Source organism: Erpetoichthys calabaricus, chromosome 2, assembly GCF_900747795.2.
Source record: "Erpetoichthys calabaricus chromosome 2, fErpCal1.3, whole genome shotgun sequence".
NCBI classification, from domain to species: Eukaryota; Metazoa; Chordata; class Cladistia; order Polypteriformes; family Polypteridae; genus Erpetoichthys; species Erpetoichthys calabaricus.
The window spans coordinates 127,076,223-127,099,427 of record NC_041395.2 but is presented as its reverse complement, the minus strand read 5'-3'; the positions used below and the strand labels follow the sequence as shown (position 1 = coordinate 127,099,427).

At 37.0% G+C, this 23,205-nt stretch overlaps 1 protein-coding gene across 2 annotated transcripts in view; it reads left to right on the top strand.

Annotated features, from left to right (window-relative positions):
* The window catches only part of golim4a (golgi integral membrane protein 4a), a 102,639-nt gene extending 86,369 nt beyond the window's left edge, over positions 1-16,270 (top strand). For both annotated transcript variants that reach the window (XM_028794487.2, XM_028794486.2), the window contains 3 exons: positions 1,719-1,784; positions 5,632-5,712; positions 14,574-16,270. In XM_028794487.2, the coding sequence (XP_028650320.1) occupies positions 1,719-1,784; positions 5,632-5,712; positions 14,574-14,729 (303 nt within the window). In that variant the 3' untranslated portion in view covers positions 14,730-16,270. The remainder of the gene's footprint in view (positions 1-1,718; positions 1,785-5,631; positions 5,713-14,573) is intronic.
* The last annotated feature ends 6,935 nt before the right edge of the window (positions 16,271-23,205 follow it).

Genomic DNA, 23,205 nt, shown 5'->3' with positions numbered 1-23,205 from the left:
ACATCATCTAGCATGACTGATTTGGAAGTGTGTTGATGATGGTCTGTGGAGGCATATCTTTGGGGGGGTTACACTAACCTCTTCATTCAAGGCAACGGTACCCTGACTGCTGTTAGGTATTAGAAATCCTCAGAGCCACTGTCAGACCTTACAGTAGTGTAGTGGGCCCTGGCTTCCTCCTGGTGCAGGACAATACCTGGCCTCATGTGACCAGAGTGTGTAGGCAGTTCCTGGATAACAAAGGCATTGATGCCACTCTCTGGGATGTTATATATGGATGCATCCTACGCCATCAAGTAGCACCACAGATTGAGCTCACTGATGCCCTGGTCCAGGTCTGGGAGGAGATCTCCCAGAACACCATCCACTGTCTTATGAGAAGCAGATGTTGTTGGGAGTGCATACAGGCACACGGGGATCGTACACACTGCTGAGTCACATTGTGAGTTGCGGTGTGGAAATTCATGCAAATTGGATCAGCCTGTGATTTCAATACTTGATTTTTGGCGTGATGTTGAATCCAGCCCTCAATGGGTTGGTGATTTTGGTTTCCATTGGCCGTTGTTCCATCATTTTGTTCTCAACGAATTTCCACTTGAATGTTTCATTCAACAAGATCTGATGTGTTATTTAAGTTTTCCTTAAATTTTTCTGAGCAGTGTATGTAAAAGCACTTGTCTTCTGTTCTGTGTATTGTATTGTATTGAGCCCCTTCTTTTTGACACCAGCTGCACCCTCAACCTACCTGGAAAGGGGTCTCTCTTTGAACTGCCTTTCCCAAGGTTTCTTCCATTTGTTTCCCTACAAGGGTTTTTTTGGGGAGTTTTTCCTTATCTTCTTAGAGAGTCAAGAGTGAGTGGGGGGGGGGGGGGGGGGGGGGCGGCTGTCAAAAGGCATGGCCTGTTAAAGCCCATTGCAGCACTTCTTGTGTGATTTTAAACTTAATTGTATTGTAAATTGTATACACACACCTTATTTATTTTGCACTATTTATTTTTTGAAATGGTGACACATGGAAAATTAACTGTAGGGTCTGTATATTTTAATGCTTCATTGTAAAGCTAGATTTCCAAAAGCTTTTTATACCACTGCATTAATACTTTAAAACACCAGCTAACCACAAACTCATTGCCAGAAAGCACAACATTTATTTATACTCGCTAGAAAATAGAGAATAAGGATTAAATAATTCTAGATTAGAGATTTAAGTGATTTATCTTGCTTTGTATAATTTGAAAATAACTGTATCTTGTGTGATTGAAATAGCATTTGAATTGTGTTATGTTTTGTTGTTATTTGGGCATCAAATGATACTTCAAAATTTAAATGAATTACATTGAAAAGAAAATGGATAATTACTATAAAAAAGTAAGAATTATTTGATATTCATACAACTATGTGTGTGCAGTAAGGAATCTTTCTTATTGATAAATGAACATAATGGAGGTTTTCTCCATCAAGTATTAAAGACTAAGATTTTGTGATAATGTTGCTAATAGAAAAGTGCATCAGTGTGTCATCAGCAGAGGTGTTATATCTGTACATCTGTGAAGTTTAAGATGTAATGGATTCCTCCATTTTTGGGAACATGAACTACTGTGCCTTTTAGGCTAAGGTGTTGTGAGGCTTGTGTTGGCATGACGGTTTTAGCTGTGATGCTTACCTGTCTAGGCTAACTACAAAAATTCAAATTAAAGTATTATTGCTTTTGTATTTAGATGGCTGGAAATCCTGACCAACAAGAAGACAATTTAGAAGAGCAGTACCAGGAAGAAGGAGAAGAGGTTAGCCCTACAAAGGACTTCGAGTTCTACAGAACAGACAAAAGCATGTAGAATAAGCTGGATCCTTTTAAATAATAATAATACATTTTATTTATATAGCACCTTTCCCATGCTCAAGGTGCTTCACAGAGTCTCATAAAGAAACAGCAGGTGTATGTAACATTGGAAACAGATGTTTCCTAAATAGAACATTAAAACAGATAGATGCAGGATATACAAAGGCATTAAACAGAATAAAAGGCAATAAACCAGAGTGAAATAATACAAAGCCTAGAAAATAGCATAATTTGTGATATAAAACACACACACAAATGTTACTGAGCATATGGACAGAGAGGAAGACTGAAAGAGGAGGTAGAATGTCCGATTTAAGTTAAAAGCCTTCCTGAACAGATGAGTTTTCAGTTGTTTTTCAAAAGAATGAATGGAGTCAGCTGATCTAATTAATTTCGGGAGTTAATTCCAAAGTCTGGGTGCTATGGAGCTGAAAGCCCTGTCACCCATAGAGTGCAGGTTAGTGTGAGGCACAACAAGATTACCAGAATCGGAGGACCTTAATAGATAAACAGGAGCATAGTGATAGAGGCAGTCACTGATGTAGTCTGGTGCAAGGCCATTTAAAGCTTTGTAGCTTAACAATAGAATTTTATGTTAAGTTCTGTAAGACACAGGGAGCCAGTGGAGGCGAAGCAGGATGGATGTTATGTGCTCGCTGCTGCTGGTCTGTGTAAGGACTCTTGCAGCAGAGGTTTGAATCGGCTAGAGCTGTGATATAAGATTTGAAAGGGGCACCTGCCATTAGGGAATTACAATAATTGATGTGGGATGTGATAAAAGCATCGACAAGTTTCTCAGCATTAGAAAAGGAGAGGAAGGAGCGAACACGGGATATGTTACGGAGATGAAAGTAAGAAAGTTTCTTAATGTGGTTTATGTAGGTGGAATAAGAAAGAGAGGAATCAAATTACACCAAGATTCCTTGCATTAGAAGAAGGTCTGATGAGATCTCCGTCAAGAGTGACTGAGAATGAGAAATATTTTCTTAAATGCACTTTAGTGCCACTTAGCAGGAGTTCAGTTTTTTGCTATTTAATGTTAAAGCGTTCTCCTCCATCCAGGTTTTAATTTCACTGTTGGCAAGTTGTGAGCTCAAAAAGCCCTGGTGAAGTTTCACTTTTAACACTGAAATAGAGTTGAGTATCATCTGCATAAAAATGATAACCCAGTCCATAGTTCTGAATGATATAGCCAAGGGGAAGCTTATAAATACAGAAGAGCAGAAGGACGAGGGCAAAGCCCTGAGGAACCCCTTGTATGACCGGCGCCAAGCTGGATCTACTGTTGCCAAGACTAACAAGCTCTTGGCTATCAGTCAGATAGGACTTGAACCACTGGAGGGCAGTGCCAGAGATACCCAGCATGTTCTCCATTCTGGACAATAGAATGTTCTGTCCAATGTTGTCAAATGCTGCACGACATGCTGGTTTGTCCAGAGTCTACTGTCATAAGCAAATCATTAATTACCTGAAGTACAGCTGAAAGGGTTCCATCAATTTATTAACTCTTTCAGTGGAAAAACACGGGCCTTTGACAAATTTAGTTGCTTTGGAGACAATTCTTTGCACAGCATGCTTTCAAATTAATGACTGCCAGCACAAAAAACTTAATTTAAACACATCAATTTTGAATTATTTTGGGAAAATTGGTCCTGTAGTTCAAATTACAGGGAAACATCAACTTCTGAAAATGAATTTAATAACATTGATACTCCACCCCCAAGAAAATTTGGCATAAATTGAATACACTCCAGTATCTGTTATTGATGTTAGCATTTGCTATTCATATTGTAAGCATTTCTTCTTGCAATTATATTTTCATTTGTTCTGACATTTAGTGGTAAAATTATAAATGTACTGCACAAATTATTAAAAAAACTGCTTCCCTTTATTTAGTTCTTATGGCTACGCAAGTGGCTATCCTTTGAAGGCTGCATGATAAATGTAGTGAAAATGCCTAGACACTCCATTTGCTTAAAGTTTTTCCAGCACTGTTTTTTTTTTTTTTTAATATATATAATTGTATTGGTTTTGTTTGAAGAAAACAACATTCTATACAATCACATCAAACTTTAACAAACCAAAATTTCACCCCCACCCGCCCAGCAGTGTTTTAAAGAGAGACTGTTATTTCGTAGTATATAATATTAGCAGAAACTAAGCCCACAGATTTCTATATAGCACCAATGGATGTTTGTTTTTTTCTCCCTGCAATGGTGTAAATCTTACCATATTATTGTTACAAATAATAACCATTTTTTACTTTTGTAAAAGCATGCACACACAAGATTTTTCCCATTATTCTTTACTGCTTCCTTATTACAATGCACATAAGGCATTTGTGACAGGAATTCACTGGAGGAAAAACCTGACTATGATTCTCAAATGATTGCTTATGAATATGCCTTTTGGGGGTTATTTTCATTGTGCAAACTGTAAGGTTCTGAATTTTCAGAGAATTCCATGGAGTACCATAGCTACAAGTTGGATTTTTGATGCAGAAAATATAATTTGGTTAAAACTCCTATACATACACATGAATAGTCATTGGAATCTCTCAACACAGTGGAAATTCACGTACAAAAAAAAGACTTCCTGTTACAAGATATCCCTATCTATGATGTGGAATAAACAGCTTACTTGCCCACCTCCAAAGCGCCAAATGTCCCTTTTAAAACTATGGCTTCTTGTTCTTGCTCACAAACATGTGCCCCAAACTATCGCCCTATCTCCAAATGCATTGGTTTTCTGATTGTAACCCAATCCCCTTCTTTAGTCATTCCTAGGTTCAGAGACAGTCCTTATTTGCTATAGGGACAATAGGATAGGATGGGTAGGCCCCATATGTTACCCGCTGTTGGACAGATTTTTGTCTAAACTTCTCTCTGAATATTTAGGCATTCTTGTTTAAATTATGTTATGATCTGCATTCATATACATAATTTCTGTTGGCAACTCTACTCCAATTGCAGTGAAAACCAGCAGACATTGTGAATAGTAACATTGATGTATAACTGGTTTTTTGATCATGTTCAATTCATGTAATGCATTATAATGTCTTAAAGGTGAGCTACTCGTCTGCAGAAATGTCACAAGGCTGTTTTTACTTCGTGGCTGCAACTCCCCAGTGCATATCTGGAAATGGATTATTGGATTTAAAAAATATTTTTCTGAAGTACTGAAGTCTTTGGGTGACAATGGCACAGTTGTTAGCAATGCAGAATCACAATCCAGCATCTCTGTTCGAAGCCTGCACCCAGCCACTGTCTTGGTCGAGTTTGTACATTCTCCCAGTGTCCATGTGATTTCCCGCCCCCCCCAGTTCAAAAGAGAGTAGATGTGAAAAGTAAATGTTCACTTAATAATAACTGTATACTTGTTGATATAGTTGTTAATGTAATTATTGTAGTTCTAAGCATTTGTTTACATTTCATCTGAACATTTATCATCAACCATGTCTACTCTCTTTTGCATTGAGATCTATAATATTTGGAGGTAGATTTTTATTTATTTATTTTTTTAATTAAATCGGCAGTTATGGGATGTTTTTCCTTGGTAGTCCTTGTTTCTTCCTAAATTTCAAATAATGTTAAATGGTGGATTGGCATGCCATCCAGGGTTGTTATCTTGCTGCTGAGATAGAGAGAGATTTTATTAAACCTGAGGAAAATTTACTCTAGCTCATTGTGATCATGAATTGAATTAAGCAGAATTGACATTATGTATGTATGTATGTTTATTAATTAACCGTTTTTGATCATGTTTTACTTTATTATTATTTTTCCTTTTAGTTACAAGAAGATTTAGCAGAAGATCAAAAAAGGCAGCCAGAAGAAAATGAAGACCCATACAATGAAGATAATGGAGAACAAGTAAATAAATCTAATTAAACAAATATATATTTTATGTATAAGTGCAGAACCAACATTTTTACATAGTCAGGAAATCAGTCAGCATTTCAGATGTGTGTCAGGTTTGTACATATCAGCAATGTAAACATCTGTTCTGGGATATAGAGTTTTGTATGTAATAGCCATTTTCATGGCATGGCCACAAGATCAAAAGTTGCTAGGGTGACCTACTAGACCTACTGTTTGTGGGCAAGTCACTTTAATTGCTTCTAAGTAGTATATGTAAAATACACCAACCTCTTAAATTCTGAAGTGCCTTGGGGGCTACATTCACTGTGGGGGAAAAATGATCAGAAAGAATATGTTGTATGTGTATAAATGACCACAAGTGTCACTGCAATTCATAATGTCTTATCAGATAGAGATTCTGATGCTGCATACCGAGGAGATGCTGCTCTGGCAGTTCCACTGTAAATTCAAACATTGGCTGAAGTGAGGTTTTGCTGTTAATAATCAGAAATTGCAGCTCAGATTTGCCTCTGCGAGTGAAGTCTCATATACCATGATAAACAAGAGTCCAGCGACATTTCAACCTGTAGTATGTATATTAGATTGATTGAATTGACCCACTATGAATGTATTTGAAAATGTGAATGAGTGTGTCATACATTTGACTGGATTCTCAGTATTAGTTCAGTTTTTTATGCTATAAGGCAGTGTATATAGGGAATTCCTTTTAGAAAACAATTATTAATTAGACAAAAATTATTAAAAATGAATTTTTATTACCATGCTTGGACCTACATTTTCCATTGGTTCGAAAGTGGAAATACCGAGCAGTGCAATCCTTTTTGTGGAATATAGTTGGTGGTGGTGGCTAATTTTTAAATATGTACTCCAACTTTGGTTATTAAATTAAAAATACTCTTCTCAGTACTCAATTTTAAGTCAATGTTAGCTTCATATTTTTAGTACTGCAACTTGCTGCTCATTGAAACTTTAAAACACTTACCATTTGATTACAGGAGAGCTTTTTGTAGCAGATAAGGACATGTATAAAACTTGACACAGTCCACTTTGTAATTTTTTCCCAAAAGACACATGTTAATAGTCACTTCTATTTCAGATACTCTGCTGATTTCATCAGAAAATTATGCCACAGAGAGAAAATTTTCTGATTGTTACTTTTGATAAAGCTTTATACTAACATGGTAGAAGATAATGCTTTTCTAACAGATTTGTAGCTGACTCTTTTAAAAACCTGTTAAACTAATACATAAATGAAATTACCTCACTTTCAAGAAAACATTTTTGTTAACTTTAAAATGTGGGAATGGGGACAGTTTTGAGCCCTATTGTAGCTAACTTACATATAGAGCGGCTACGTTATCAGATATACAGTAGATAAGTAAACAGAACTTTCTTTTTCCCACATGGGAAATTTGGCTTTTTACAGAAGCTAAACAAATCCTCTTTAATAAAACCCCTGTGTGTGTCCGTGTGTGTGTGTCTTCTGGTGAAGTGCGCATACGCGGGGCACTCTTTAATAAAGGACATCGTTGCTGGGGAGAGTGCTGATTGGGTAGTCACGGCCAAGGCGGAAGTACAGGGAAGGGCGGAATGAGTAGCAGAGTCACCGGCCTCTAGCAGATGCTTCAAAGGCCGCCTGACACGTCACACAAGACCGAGAGGGTGGTACCTAGAAAATATCACGCGGCCGATCCAATCGGATTTCAGTAAATGAGGTAAGACCTAAAACATAAGGCACGAAAAATCCAATCGGGTACTGAGACGCGGAGACCAGCTTCCCCAAAGAGGTGGGATTAGTGTTTGTTGTTGTGCAAGTGTTCACTCTGAGGATGTCAGATTTGCGATTAAGAAGCTTGGCCCGGTAAAGTGTCAGTCGTGGAAGGGGTTTTCTTAAATATACAAATTTTCGTGATATTACAATAGGATGACTTTTAAAAGTAGATTTATTTTCGCGCACATAAAATCCGTTGCTGGGAAGACGCCACATATACAATCAGTACATATTAAAATACTTGCTGGGGAACTGCACAGTACTTGCTGGAGAGACGCCACAGGCACAACTATCAGCTGCACGCCACACATTACATCAGTTGCTGGGGAGACTCTGCTGATTGCCCACTGTTGTAACAGAAAATTAAACGCATATTATGGACATCAAAGCCAGTATTACTGTCACAGAAAATTATAGGCATTTTACGGAAATACAAACCAGTATTACTGCGAGAGAAAATTAAAGGCACACAATAGAGTGACGCATATTACAGCCACATACAAGCCAGTATTACTGTAAGAGAAAATATTACGGATGTACAAGCCTGTATTACTGTGACTATCTACGAACAACATGCCACCCAAAAAAAAGGACACGTCAAGTAGGACTAAAGACACAGACAATCAAATCCTATATAAGCAACATCTCCTGGAAGAACAGTCAGCTCAGCAAGAAAACATCAACAAAAGAAAGGCTGAAAGACAAAGAAAAATATGAGCAAATAGATCGATTTAAGAAAAAGAAAATGAGCATTAGAAAAACGCTAAAAGAGAAAGACTCAGAAGAGCAAATAGATCTATAGAAGAACAGGAAAATGAACGTAAAAAAAATTCTCAAAGAGAAAGACAAAGACGAGCAAATAGATCTATTGAAAAAGAGGAAAATGAGCATCAGAAAAATGCCAAAACACACAGAGCTAACAGAGCAAGTCTTACTGCGGATGAACGAAAATCACTGCGTCAGCAAGAAGCTAAAATAAAGAGAGGCAGGATAAGAGATCTTCAAACAGACACAACACATCAATCAACAGCCACAGAGGAGAGGATAAATGTAATATTAATTATACTTACTGTACTCATATACGTTTCTGTTTTATTTTTATTATTATTTTACATTTAATATAGACTGTTCCTACTAATGTTTATGCACTACTGTTCTAGCGCCCGTTATTGTAATGGGCTTAATGTCTAGTAATTAAATAAATTAGTAAATATTATTGCCAACAGATACATGCAAGAATTATTAAAAAGAGCAGTCACAGTGAGGCATTATAGAGGTACATTGCCATAGGTATAAAGGAGCCCCAGTGGAGTTACTTGATGTACTTTTGCTGAATGATTCTTGGCTGAAAGTGCTAAATGGTGGTGTATCAGAAAGAGGATGTACAGTTTTGTTCAAAATGGTCATAAGTTTTGTCTTCAATCTGTCCTTTCCTGCTTTCTCCAGTGAGTCAACAGTGCGTCCCATAACAGGACATGTCCTTTTAATTAGTTTGTTCATTCGGTGAGTATGTCTTGAAGTGGTGTTACTAGTCGGCACATTACAGTATAGAAAATCGCACTGCCCATCACAAAGTTGTAGACATTTAATGTGGGTAGTGACATACTTAACATGAGAGCAGCGTCCTAAAGAAAAAGAGCCTGCTCTGCCCTTTCTTTATATAGTTCCTCTGTGTTACGAGCCTAGTCCAGCCTGTCATTGATGTGGACCCCCAAGCACATCCACTCTCTGAAAAGTGACTTGGTGTAGAGCCTTTTAGGTGTGGCGAAAAAGTCAATTACCAGTTCCATGGTTTTACTGCTCTGCCATGGAGGGTCCAAACCTCAACTGTAAACAAACAAATTTATGGCAATTGAAGTGAATTGGATAAGGGGATTGGATTGCAAAACGCAGTGGGACCACCCAGATCAGCGATGAAGACCACTGATAATGGCAAAAGATTATTGCTTCTCTGCCATATAAACAACCAATGCGACAGCAATATCTATGTCTGCCACAAGAAAACCTAGCAATCATCCGATGGAAAGAACCAAAACAAAATTGACTGCATCTGCATCAGCAAATGGTGGAGGTCAGCACTGCGAGATGTCAGAGTGCAAGGAGGTGTGGACGTTGAGTCTGATCATTACCTTCTGAGAGTTAACGTACAACTTCAACTCAAGTTCGACCTCTACAAAAGTTGAAAGACAAGGTGGTGACAGATTAGTATCAAATGGAGCTGTGAAACCACTTCAAGCTGCTGCAAGACTCCACTGACATGGATATAAACATCAATGGGAGATGGGAGCAGTTCTGTGACGCAGTCATGTAGAAGCATCCTGTGAAACATCATCAAGTCTAGTGTTGAGTTTCAGAAACCACTGCTCTTAAATCTCATCAATTTAAAAAAAAAAAAAAAAAACTTTCACAGAATACACCAAGACACTCCATGTGACAGATCACAAAGCATTATGGCATTCCATAAAGCGATTTCTTCCAAGACAGGTACCGAAATTCATCATACTGCATCAAGACTGAAGATGGATTTAGGACCAAATTCACCATTGAAAAGTTTGTGAGACTAGGATGTACTGTATATTACTGCTGCTCTTGTTCATTCTTGCTATCGACATGAACATGCGAAGGGCAGCTACTGGTGCACAACGAGAAATCCCCCCAGACCAGACTCACTGACCCTGATTTCACAAAGAGTGTGGCTTTAATAGATGAAACACAGCCAGCTGAAAAAGATGCAACAAGCTGTATAGATAGATAGATAGATATAAAACAGGCCACTGGACAGATTGGTCTGCGTGTTAATGGCATGAAGATGAATGTCATGATGATCAACCACACCTTGAAATTACACATCATAGCGGGAGGCAGAGCGGTCAAAGATGTGACTGATTCCACTTACCTGGGGTGCACCATCACGCAAAGTGGTGGTGTGGATGAAAATATGCACAATGGGCATTCCACATCTACTGTATATTCCAACAACTATGCCATATCTAATCAATGAAATCAAACAACTCCATGGCGTAAGTACAACTATACAATAGCATCACGGTACGAACAGCGATTATATGTGAGTGAAACATGGCAGGTGACAATGGGCATAGCCTAAAGACTCCACTTGTTACATCGAAGATGCCTGTGATGCATAGTAGGCATCACATATCACAGCCCCGTCACCAGTAACAAAGTGCTACAAAGAAGAGGCCTACCAAAACTGGAAGAGACTGTCACCATATGTTGTATGCAACTAATGGGACACATGCTGATTACCTGATCATCAAATACCAAAGACAGCAATGAACTAGAGATAAGACCAACAAAAGTAGACAGGGAAGTCTCTTTAAGACCTGGCAGGCAACCTACTATGTAGACTTCAAAACATACATAGAATGGTGAGAAGCAGAAAACCTCACTGCAGACGAAAGTCAATGGAAGAAGCTTAATGCCCTGTGTGTCAGATGGTGCAGGTGGAACTAAGTACTAAATAAGTAAATAGTTTTGTAGATGTTAAGTTGCAGAAAATTCTCTTTGCACCAAGAAATAAAGTTCCCCACCTGACTCCTGTACTCTCTCATCCCCCTTATCAATATGCCCTATAAGTGCAGAATCATCTGAGAATTTCTGCAAGTGACATGACCTGGTGTTATATTTATAGTCAGAGGTGTACAGTATGAAGAGAAAATGAGACGGGAGTGTTTCATGTGGTGCACCAATACTCTCAACCACGTCAGAGACAGTCCTTGAGCCTTGAAAACTGTGGTCTGCCCCAATGATAGCCCATTATCCAGGACACCAAAGGCTTTTCCACCTACATATCTGAGTTTTTGATTAATAAGCATGGCAGGTGGTATTTTAGGCACTGGAGTAATCAAAACATAAAGTCCTCACAGTGCCGCCATTTTGTTCCTATGTTAATCACAGCTTTATTCAGTGGTAGCTCAGATAGCACTGTTTAAAGCAGATGGTTAGTTACAGTATGTACAGTGTCAAGTCTGGATTGGAGTTTCAGGCAACAGTAAGCACTGTAATAAAAAGAAGTTTAATTGGAGCAGAATATATCATTGTGTCAGGGCAGAGCATTTCTAAAAATTGTTTTGAATATAATTCTCCCAGGAGCACAAATGTAAGAACAGGATGGTGTAGGTCCTTAGCTAACAGTTCCCACAGTTTGTTAGGTAGCAGCAGTATGTTTCTACAGTATATGCTATACCTGATCCCGTAGTATTTTTGAAAGCACAAGCCACATTAGTGTTGCCTGGACCTTTTAGGAATGATCTGGAGCAAGTAGGGGGTGTTGTAAGAATGATGTCACTAGGGTGTATCAATGGGCATTCCTCACCCTAGAAGAGATCTCTGACTGGGGCTTGGTTTGGTACTGAGGTAGGAAGTGGACTAACTTTCCCTACTACGTACAGTACACAACTGTTTGACCTTTTGTTTAGGAAGGGAAAGAGAGGCATTTAGGATTTGTTGCTTTCTTTTAGTTATTTTGTGTCATTAACCCTGTTTTTCCATCCTTTTTCTCCTTTATGATAAGCACACCCTTAACATTGTCCACCTTGGGGTGTTTTAGGGGTTAAGATACATACAGAGAGTGCCCATTATCGTCTGTAATATCAACAAACTCAGTGTAGGCTTATAATGTATAAGCTAAGACTAAACATGTTATGGTAGTGGTTCAAGATGCAGTACCAAGAGTTCATTGAGAATGAAAAACCTCCTGGAGTTTACACAAATAACTCTGTCATAAGTATATTAACAATGGCCAAAACAAGCATTCTAGCCATAGTGGTCCGTTAGACAGAAACGGTCTCTTTAATAAAAGGAACCAATAGAGCAGGGGTACTCGGCTCCAGTCCTGGGGTCTGCAGTGGCTGTAGGTTTTCATTCCAGCTTGTTTCATAATTAGAAGCCAGGCCTAACAAGTCCATTAACTTGGTAAAGTAAAATCTCAATTATCCGTCGTTCGATTAACTGTCAGTCTCCATTAACTGTCATGGCAAAAAAAAAAAAAGAAAATTGCGTATGCCAGTGTCTACCTATTGCTACAGCAGGACTGTACGCTGTGAGCTATGCATATTGGAGCAACTCTGCCTTCTGCTACTGTTTTTCGCCATCATCACATGTCATGCTGCATTTTGAAATCACAGCGTCAGTTGCATACCTTCAGCTTTAATAGCATTTATGTAGCTTTTCTCTTTTGTTATGATTAAACTACTGTACATTATTATGGCCGATAAACATATGTATGTGGTGTTGGAATTGTCACAAAAAATTGAAATTATTAAACATTTACAAAATGGCAAAAGCATTTCAAGTATTGCTTCCATTTACAGAGTAGGAAGAACAACAGTGAACAAAATAAAGCACGATGCTGACAAAATTGAAAAACTTGTTGAAATTGGAAACCACTGACAGTAATGTTATTCTATTTTAATGTGAATGTTCTTCTGCATCGTAATTTCCTTTTTAAATTGTTATATTATGTTTTGTTAATATATTGAGATGTGCAGGCAGCCAGTGATGCACTGTGTGGGAGCAGAAAGGGGCGGCATGCTGTGCAAGTAATAGGACTAGGTGAACGGCTTCTGTTCTGTGTGGGGTGGATACACCTCTTAGTAGACGAGTGAAAGGAGAAGTTAGGAGAAAAAGGAAGGTGTTGCGGAAGGACATTTTGAGGAGAGTCAGCAGAAAATAAGCAGGAGTGTTTGCAGCATGGAAAAAGACAGAATGTGAGTGGCAGGAGATAATTATTGATGTGGAAAACTTTCTTTTATTGTTGTGAAGATATGCTCTGTAACCCAGATAATGGAGTATAAGACAGGGCACAGTTTGTTATAGAATGAAGACTCCAAGTAAAACGTAGAAAACTCCAGTACCTCTGAGTTGTGTTTGCTTATTACGCTGGTCATTACAACATTATATAAATTCATTAATTTTGTTAATGTAGTTTTTTTTTTTTTTTTAATAAATACGACTAATTGCTTCTTTTCTCTTATCCGTCACGGTCTCGGTCGAGCCCTCTGATGAATAATTGAGGTTTAACTGTATTTTATTACTGTGTATGTCTTGTTAGTGCTTTCATTATCCCAAGAAAAATCTTTATCACACCATAGATTTGTCATTTTCTTAGAACGTATTTTTTAGTTCATATGTTTTGTAGTCTGGAACATATTTGTAACTAATGGTCCTTCCTTTATCTCTCATTTATTTCTAAACATTTTATTAACACAGACACTATATGTTGTATGTACACAGGTTTAAATGGAAGCAAATTAGTGGGAGAGCTAGTGGCTCCTTTTTTATTTGCACTTAATTATTAACTGATGACTGGTTAAGAAAACAGACAGTAATTAAAACCTAAATGCAGCAGTTTAAAATTAAAATTGGCAATTAATGGTTCTGAATTGTAACAAATGAGTGAACTGAAACTAAATGCAAAATCAAAATGATATTTTATTAGTAAATAAATGGGTTATAATTTAAAATTGTCAAATCAAGTCAGGTTTATTTATAAAGCACTTTACATACAACAGCCGCTGACCAAAGTGATACAGTAAAAACCTGCAGTCTCTGTGGACATGCAGTACTCCTGCAATGGTATAGAGTAAAAGATTCTTACAGTCCATTAACCAAGCATGGCAGTGATGTTAATGGAGACACCTCAGAATGTGGCCTGTGTTAGCTCAGATTGGAATTGGCAGTCAGTTATCTAGGTTGGTGTTGCTGCATTTATGGCTTGGGATAAGTGAATGTATATGTGGATGAATGGCATCCCACCCAGTGTTGATTCCTAGTGTTTTTTTTAGCCAATATTGCAGGGTATCAGCCACCAAATTTGGGAAAAGTAAACTAACAGCTGCTGGATGAATACATATTCTCATCAGCTAATACTACAGGACAATTTTAAAAAAGCATGAGAGAGCCACTTTAAATATTTTCAGTCTTTTTTTGAGAATTTGTGAAAGATTAAAAAAGAAATTGTCACAGATATAATAACAGGTAGTTAATCTTCAGAGCTGTTTACGGGTAATCCAAAGAATGGTCAAAAGCACTGTAAAGTTTATTTTTGTCCTTATTTCAGGGAAATATGAAAGACCACAATGCTGCTAAAAAGGCAAAATATTCTCCATCAAAGAATAACCAGAAGCATGAATCTGAAATAAATGAAGAAGAGAATTATGAAGAAGAGGAGGAAGAAGCTGGAGGTCGGGAAGCACGTCGGAGGGCTGAAATGTGACGAGCACCTTCATAATAGAGACTTAACTGCTAAACCTGCAAACTTTTTTTTTTTTCTCAAAAATTTTTTTGGTATATTAATTAACAGAGTCTTTAATATGGAACTTTGTATACTATTTTATTTTTGACAATCAGAACACTTTAAAAGCAATTTTGCTTTGAATTTTTACATTTTGTACTAGTTTTACTTTTAATATAGGTCCAGCCCCATCCCCTTACAACCCACACCAGAATAAAAACAACAGAACATCTCTAAATGCTAAAAAGGCTATTGAAACTTTGAAATACTTGAAGGATCATTGGCAAGTATGAACTTCTTTTTTCTTTTTTTTTTTAAATCTGAAATCCCTCTACCTCTTACTGTTGTATAAATGTGAGAATAGTGTAGTGAGACAAGTGAAAAGATGCAAAGCTGGCTAATTACTACTGAGCTCTCTTTATGTGTTGAGTTGAACTGCATACTTCAGACAGATCAGATAGCCAAGCTAGGAATTAATGTGGTGGTGTGTATATTTATGTGTGCACACACACATTTTAATTTTCCTCTTTATAGGAATACTGTGTTTCCTGCACTTATTTGGTTTATCTAGTTGAACTGGATACAAGTATGATGTACAATGTTCAGATTCACAATGCATTTTTAATCATGGGTAAATGCATATTTTTATTTCCTAAAATGTACACTTCATAAATGATATACTTGATTCAAATGTTACGTTAAAAAGCTTAATAATGAGGAGAAAAAAAGTATATATAATTTCCCACATGGTTAATTCATAGTGTTGATAACAAGACATTCTTTATATAAATTAGCACATTGTCAATCCTTTATTCCAAAGACTAGGTTGTGTGATATTCTGTGTTGTTTTCTAGCTATAAAATACATGAGTAACAATGCTGGGATTTAAAAGAAATTAATAGTATAGCAATGATTGTGCTTTTTACTTAATAAAAATCCAGAATTAGATCATGTAACATACAATATGTCATAGTGCAGATGCTAGGTATTAATTTGTACAGTGCAACATTCTGCAGAGCAACCATCAAGTATTCCTTTCAAGTCTGACTAACCATGCACCAAAACATTTTAATAAACCATATTGGACTTTGAAGGACCCTTAGAGAACCCAGCATCTTCAGCCATTATCATCCCTTAACCCAGTCTTCTCAGTGCTGTTGTATGACTATATTAAGTCAGCAGAGTTATTCAAATTAGCAAAATGGAAATTATTTAGCTAGATCAATGGAATTGCAAGCCTGCACCAAAATGGTGTTCATAGTCCTAAATTCTTCTTATCTAGAACAACTTATATTTTCCACACCCCAAAAGAGAACAGAATGAATTTTGCATCAGATTTAACACTAACTTTTTCAGTGAGCACTATTACAAGTGCAATGTAGAAGCAGTTAAAATCAAAATTCAATAAGGAAAAATCAAATCATTCCATTAATGTCCAGATAAAGAGAAAAAAAAAATTACAAATTACAATCCACTCAACACTAAATGATAAATAGGAAAAATGCTATTGAGTGGAGATAAAGCAATAATGACAGGTAACATAAGGACTTGGGTTTATTTTCTGTATGACATTCTTCTCCTTATTACCTCTGAATAGCTCTAAATAGATCACCAAGACAGACACACACAAGTGTGAAGCTCGCTAGTTTAAGATTAGAAATACCATGAAAGAAAGTCGGTCTTAACTTTAACTGTGAATCTGGAGTCGCGATGAGTGAATAGAAGGAGAAGTTCAGTACGTGGACAGTGCAAAGAACAGCCGTTCAACATAAAGAGGGTATCCATGTTCACTTATGTGTTTTGAAAGTAGCGTCTGTGTTGCAGTTTATGAGGGGAACACCAATCCCTATCTTAGACTTACCAGAACATTAATGTGTAAAGAATGCTGTATGTTGCTTGAAACTGGAAGAAGTTTCAGCTGAACACAAAAGTGATGACTTCAAGGTTAAAGACATTCTCATGAGCCTCATTCTGTTATTTTTAAAGAAAGAATGTGTGTGTACATCTGCAGTCTGTTAAATGGTACTTCTTACACTGAGTCGTTCAGTTTTATTTGTCCTCTATTCCTAGCTTTCTTTAGACATTATTTATTTTAGAATATTTTATTTGTCCAATTTGCAGCGTTTCAGTAGAGTATATATTTTTGTAAATCCCTTGGCTTTTAAGGAAAATCATTTTTGAATCTTTTACAGAATTAAAGGTATAAACTTTTTTTATCTCTGTAATATATCGTTCTATATATTGTGTACATAATCGTTCATTCAGATATGAAAAACATTTCATAAAAAAGCTTTGTATTTTAAATGCTGCAATTTGAGATGAAAATAAAGTTGGACCTATAAAAGAAACCAGAGAAAACTCAGTTCCTTGAGTGTTTTTTTTTTTTTTTGTTTTTTTTTTTTGGATAAAAAGAATTCATAGTATTTATGCATCTGTCTATCAGATCTGTCTGTCTATCTATATGGATGGATGGATGGATGAGGGTCCCATCCAGGGTTGCATCCTGCTCGTCATCTGCTGTTACTGGGCTAGACTCTTACTCTCTTTGACCCTGAATGAGATAAAGCGTGTGTACAGATGTTCTGTTAGCCTGTGTTTCATTCATTTCAATGTTAACCTTCCATCCCTTTCTAAAGATACAGGTGGACCTGGGCAAATACGTGGCAGAAGACATTTAATGTCAGTAAATGGTAAGAATTAAACAAATAATGTAAAGCTTTTCATGGTGTTTACTATAGAAATGTTTAGTATAAATATGGAGCAATAGTGAAATTGTTTACTTGACATACAGTTGGGTCCATAAATATATGGACAGAGACAACTTTTTTCAAATTTTGGTACTGTACATTACCACAATGAATTTTAAATGAAACAACTCAGATGCAGTTGAAGTGCAGACTTTCAGCTTTAATTCAGTGGGGTGAACAAAACGATTGCATAAAAATGTGAGGCAACTAAAGCATTTTTTTAACACAATCCCTTCATTTCAGGGGCTCAAAAGTAATTGGACAAATTAAATAATTGGAAATAAAATGTTCATTTCTAATACTTGGTTGAAAACCCTTTGCTGGCAATGACAGCCTGAAGTCTTGAACTCATGGACATCACCAGATGCTGGGTTTCCTCCTTTTTAATGCTTTGCCAGGCCTTTACTGCAGTGGCTTTCAGTTGCTGTTTGTTTGTGGGCCTTTCTGTCTGAAGTTTAGTCTTCAACAAGTGAAATGCATGCTCAATTGGGTTAAGATCAGGTGACTGACTTGGCCATTCAAGAATTTTCCACTTCTTTGCTTTAATAAACTCCTGGGTTGCTTTGGCTGTATGTTTTGGGTCATTGTCCATCTGTGTCATGAAACGCCGCCCAATCAATTTGACTGCATTTAGCTGGATTTGAGCAGACAGTATGTCTCTGAACACCTCAGAATTCATTCGTCTGCTGCTTCTGTCCTGTGTCACATCATCAATAAACACTAGTGTCCCAGTGCCACTGGCAGCCATGCACGCCCAAGCCATCACACTGCCTCCACCGTGTTTTACAGATGATGCAGTATGTTTTGGATAATGAGCTGTTCCACGCCTTCTCCATACTTTTTTCTTGCCATCATTCTGGTAGAGGTTGATCTTGGTTTCATCTGTCCAAAGAATGTTTTTCCAGAACTGTGGACTTTGCTAAAGAACATCTAAAAAAGCCAGCAATCTAGCCTTTCTATTCTTGAGGCTTATGAGTGGCTTGCACCTTGCAGTGCACCCTCTGTATTTACTTTCATTCAGTCTTCTCTTTATGGTAGACTTGGATATTGATACGCCTACCCCCTGGAGAGTGTTGTTCACTTGGTTGGTTGTTGTGAAGGGGTTTCTCTTCACCATAGAAGTGATTCTGCGATCATCCACCATTGTTGTCTTCCGTGGACGTCCAGGTCTTTTTGCGTTGCTGAGTTCACCAGTGCTTGCTTTCTTTCTCAGGATGTACCAAACTGTAGATTTTGCCACTCGTAATATTGTAGCAATTTCTCGGATGGGTTTTTTCTGTTTTCACAGCTTAAGGATGGCTTCTTTCACCTGCATGGAGAGCTCCTTTGACCGCATGTTGTCTGTTCACAGCAAAATCTTCCACATGCAAGCACCACACCTCAAATCAACTCCAGGCCTTTTATCTGCTTAATTGATAATGACATAACGATGGACTTGCCCACACCTGCCCGTGAAATAGCCTTTGAGACAATTGTCCAATTACTTTTGAGCCCCTGAAATGAAGGGATTGTCTTTAAAAAATGCTTTAGTTGCCTCACATTTTTATGCAATCGTTTTGTTCACCCCACTGAATTAAAGCTGAAAGTCTGCACTTCAACTGCATCTGAGTTGTTTCATTTAAAATTCATTGTGGTAATGTACAGAACCAAAATTAGAAAAAAGTTGTCTCTGTCCAAATATTTATGGACCTAACTGTATTTTTCATAGTCGGAGAACTGGCAAGTCAAGTGACTTCACAGGCAAGCAGTGGGTTGGCAAGTTTGTTGTGTATAGTCCAGTGCCAAGTGTCCTCTGTAAGCTAAACAGATGTGTAGTGTTTAAGACGTATGCCTTTATGAAAAGACCTGGAAGTCTTAATGGTCTCATCTTCATCCACAACCACACAGGAACATTCTGCTTAAAATATTAAATAGTGTACAGTATTTCAAAGGCCATATGTGAAATATAGTCTTATTAAAGGCTTCTTGTAATAATAGTGCTGTGTAATGTCCGGTGAAAGTTAACATTCCTAAGACTGCAGTGTATGAGGAAATGGACCAGTCACAGACTAGGTAGTATTTAGAGTTACAGAAGCATTAAGAAACCATTTTGAGTAATGTCTGATAGATGGTTTCTTCAGTGAGAATGCCATAGTACAAAAGATGCTTGCCCTGAACGTACTTCACACTGGTTGTTGTCAATACCTGAAGCCAGTTACCGGACAGTGTTAATTGAAAAATGTGGTCTTGAGGATTTCAACATGTCAGACGGTTCAGCTTTTGGAAGCTATCATATTAACCCATATGTGTGGTTTTGTTAGTTTTTTTTTTTTTTTTCCAAATAAAGATTACATTTCTGTGGTTTATTTTTTTTATTTCTTATTTTGATGCAGTTTTAAGTTTATTTTGGCTTGTATCTTGTTTTTGCTTATGCAACGCCACTTGATTGTCGCACAGATGACATCATAGAAATAGCACTATTTTAACACGATGGTTGCAATTTACATTATCCCAGAGTGCATACAGAACTCTCGTAACTGCGCTAATGAAAGTGAAGTTTAATTACTGATTCATGCACAGTAGGCTCTAGTGCTAGGTTTTGCTTTTGGGTTTCAACTTTACTTTGCTCCTAACTTCTAAGTTACGTTGATTTTTGGTTGCCATTTCTGTAGTTTGCTCCCATGGCCTTTGACCCTTACTTTGTCTGACCATGTCCCTGTTCTCGTTAATCACGTATGAGTAACTTTATTTCCTCACAACAATCCTCAGAAATGCCCAGTGTCTTAACAGAGATACCATTGATTAAAGGCTGCATTCATGTGCTCTCGGACTGTTGTGATGTTTCATCTTCCTACTTCAGTGCGTTCACATGGGTTTCTAAGCAGACTATCTGGAAAAATGCAAGGTCTTTGTTAATTTGTTATTTGGTCTGCGAAAAAAAGCAATTAAAGATAAACTGAATTTTTTGACAAAATATAGAAGAAAATGAAGGTAGTAAATTTGTATCCCTTCGCTCCAAATGTATTTCAACCAAAAAAAATGGCATTTGGGGCAGACCAGGTCATATGTTTAAAGTAACACAATGGAGTCAAGTAAAAGGTCAGCATTAGGTCACAACTTGTACAATACGAGTAGCTTTTTTTTATTTTTATTTTATCTGAATTGTCTGACTTCCGAGTCTGTCAAGCATTCACGTGGTACTTCCGACTCAACACCTTAGATTTATCGTCTGTTTGAAAGCTTGTGAATGAAACATAAGAATGGACAACGTATGTTGGTTAGAATAGCCAGTCCTCATCTAGTCTATTCTTGTGTCAAGATTTCATCATCACTTACCATATTAGATGGTTTCCTCATTTTTATTGATCTTTTAAAGGCTGTATTGATACCCAAAGTTTGTGATAATAGTGGTAAAACATTTTTCTTTTCTATCACCTTGCATTCAGAAAGCTTTTATCATTGGCCATGTTGTATTTCTAGAGTGAAACTGTTTGGAATTATACATATGTATTGAAATTCGGGGCTTTTTCTGTGAGCTCTCATAATATTTTATAATTTGAGTCCATGAACAATTCACTTTATTTTATTTTCTAAATATGCATTGTTTTTTGATTTTTTTTTTATTATTATTATGTTTTGAAATTTACCATGATGCCACTTTTAGTATGGGCGCTGCCATGTAAGTGAACTATTCCTATGATGGGGTATGGTGTCAGAGGGTGTCCTGCCTGACGTAATTGGCACAGTGGTGTTTAAACAGGTTTCATGTGAATACTCTTAAGGAAAGTCTCAAAATTGTTTAGATTTCCTCACAGTGAACTTAGGGTTATAGTTTTTGATGGGCTCTGATGAGTGATCGACCTTCATTTTGACATTTTGTTTTGTTTTATTTTATTAAAGTTTCATTTCTTGACCCTCTGTTCTCGTTTTTCTGCCTAATTCTTTGACAGGGTGCCAGTACTTCGTAGGGCCCACAGGCAAACTCTTGCACGGCCACTTTGGAATCCACAATGAGCCAAATACACACACACACACACACATATATATATATATATATATATATATATATATATATATATATATATATATATATATATATAATATATATATATATAATAATACAGTACTGTGCAAAAGTTTTAGGCAGGTGTGAAAAAATGTATTTATTTTTTTTTCTCATTGAGTTACAAAGAGCCAGGGCCTACACCATCAGCCTGGGACACAAGGCAAACACCTAACCCTGGATATTTTGCAGGTTTTTTGTGCAGCACACACACACACACACACACAAGGCCACATTCAGTTTAAGTGGTCGACAGAAACATGGGCTTGGAATGTGGGAGCAAACAGGGAGAACATGCAAACTCCTGTAGCCTTAGCCACCATACTACTCCAAAACACAGTAATAGCTTTCATTTATTTTCCTGTGAAATTGTTACCAATTAACTATCAGTACTTATAAAATACTGTGTTTATTGAAACTATCGCATGGCATGTCATTCAGTAGCCTGTTAGCAGAGCTAGCAACTCTACAAAAGGCATACAGTACATTTAAGGGAAAATAACAAAGACTGCAGAAATTGGGTAGAGGCCAGCCTTGTTATCAGGGGTCTCCAGGCTTTACTAAAATAGAAATTAGGTGAGACAATGTCAAGAAATGTAAAGGGGCTTGTGCTAGTGGAAAGTGAAAAGAATACCCAGAAGGAATTCAGTTTGAAATACTGCAATACAATATGATAACGGTAAAGGACAGACAGCATTGTGATTGTAGTGCAGAGCAAGGTTATTATAGTTAACGAAAACTAAAATCATCAAAACTGAAACTATGATTAAAAAAAACATTTTCATAAACTTAAATAAAATAATTAACAAAACCGAAATGAAAAACTAAAACTAAACAAAACTATTAAAATAGCTGGAAAGACTAACTGAAATAAAATAATAAATTACTAAAATATTTTTAGTCTTGAATGAATATTCTTGCCATTAGTCTTTAAACCTTATAAGTTTTAACTGTAAAACAGAAAGTCATCCACCACAAGCCGCCCGCACATTTTCATCCAGTGAACGGCGGCTGTTGATGGAGGGCAAGTGTTCATACAGCATTTGTGGTGACAGATCAAGCTGAAATAGAAAGCGATTTACGTGCCGCTTTCTTTGCGCTTGTTGTATATCAAGATGTAATTCAAACGGCTGAAATCAGAATGTGCTGGTCAACAAAACCTTTACCATATGGACAGAAAAATCACAAGTAACATTTCAGTTTATTTCTATGGTGACTACTTTTTGATGACAGCAATTCACCTGCCACTTCGCACAGGACAAATCGTTTTTTACTTTCTCATATATGAAGAATAGAGAAAGTATATTAATCATGAAAAAATTTGACCTCGATATTTTGATGAATCTTGACGTTATAGACCTCCCAGAGTCCAAAAATACAGTTTTTTGGAAGTGTGTGTGTGCACGTGTGTGTAAACACAATAATTGAAAAACGCAACTAGATAGATGGATGAAATTTGGCATGTGGTTATTATACCACAATTGTAGATCTGTGTTAACTTTTGGGCCAAATCCATCAGCCGGAAGTGGTACTTTACTTGAACACATACTCAATTTATTTCTTTTATTCATGCCGCTGCAGAGTCCGATTTATTCAACTTTACTTTTATAATAATTGGTTAATATATTATTGATTTGATTTGATTTGTTGTTGATGGTTCCTTAATGTA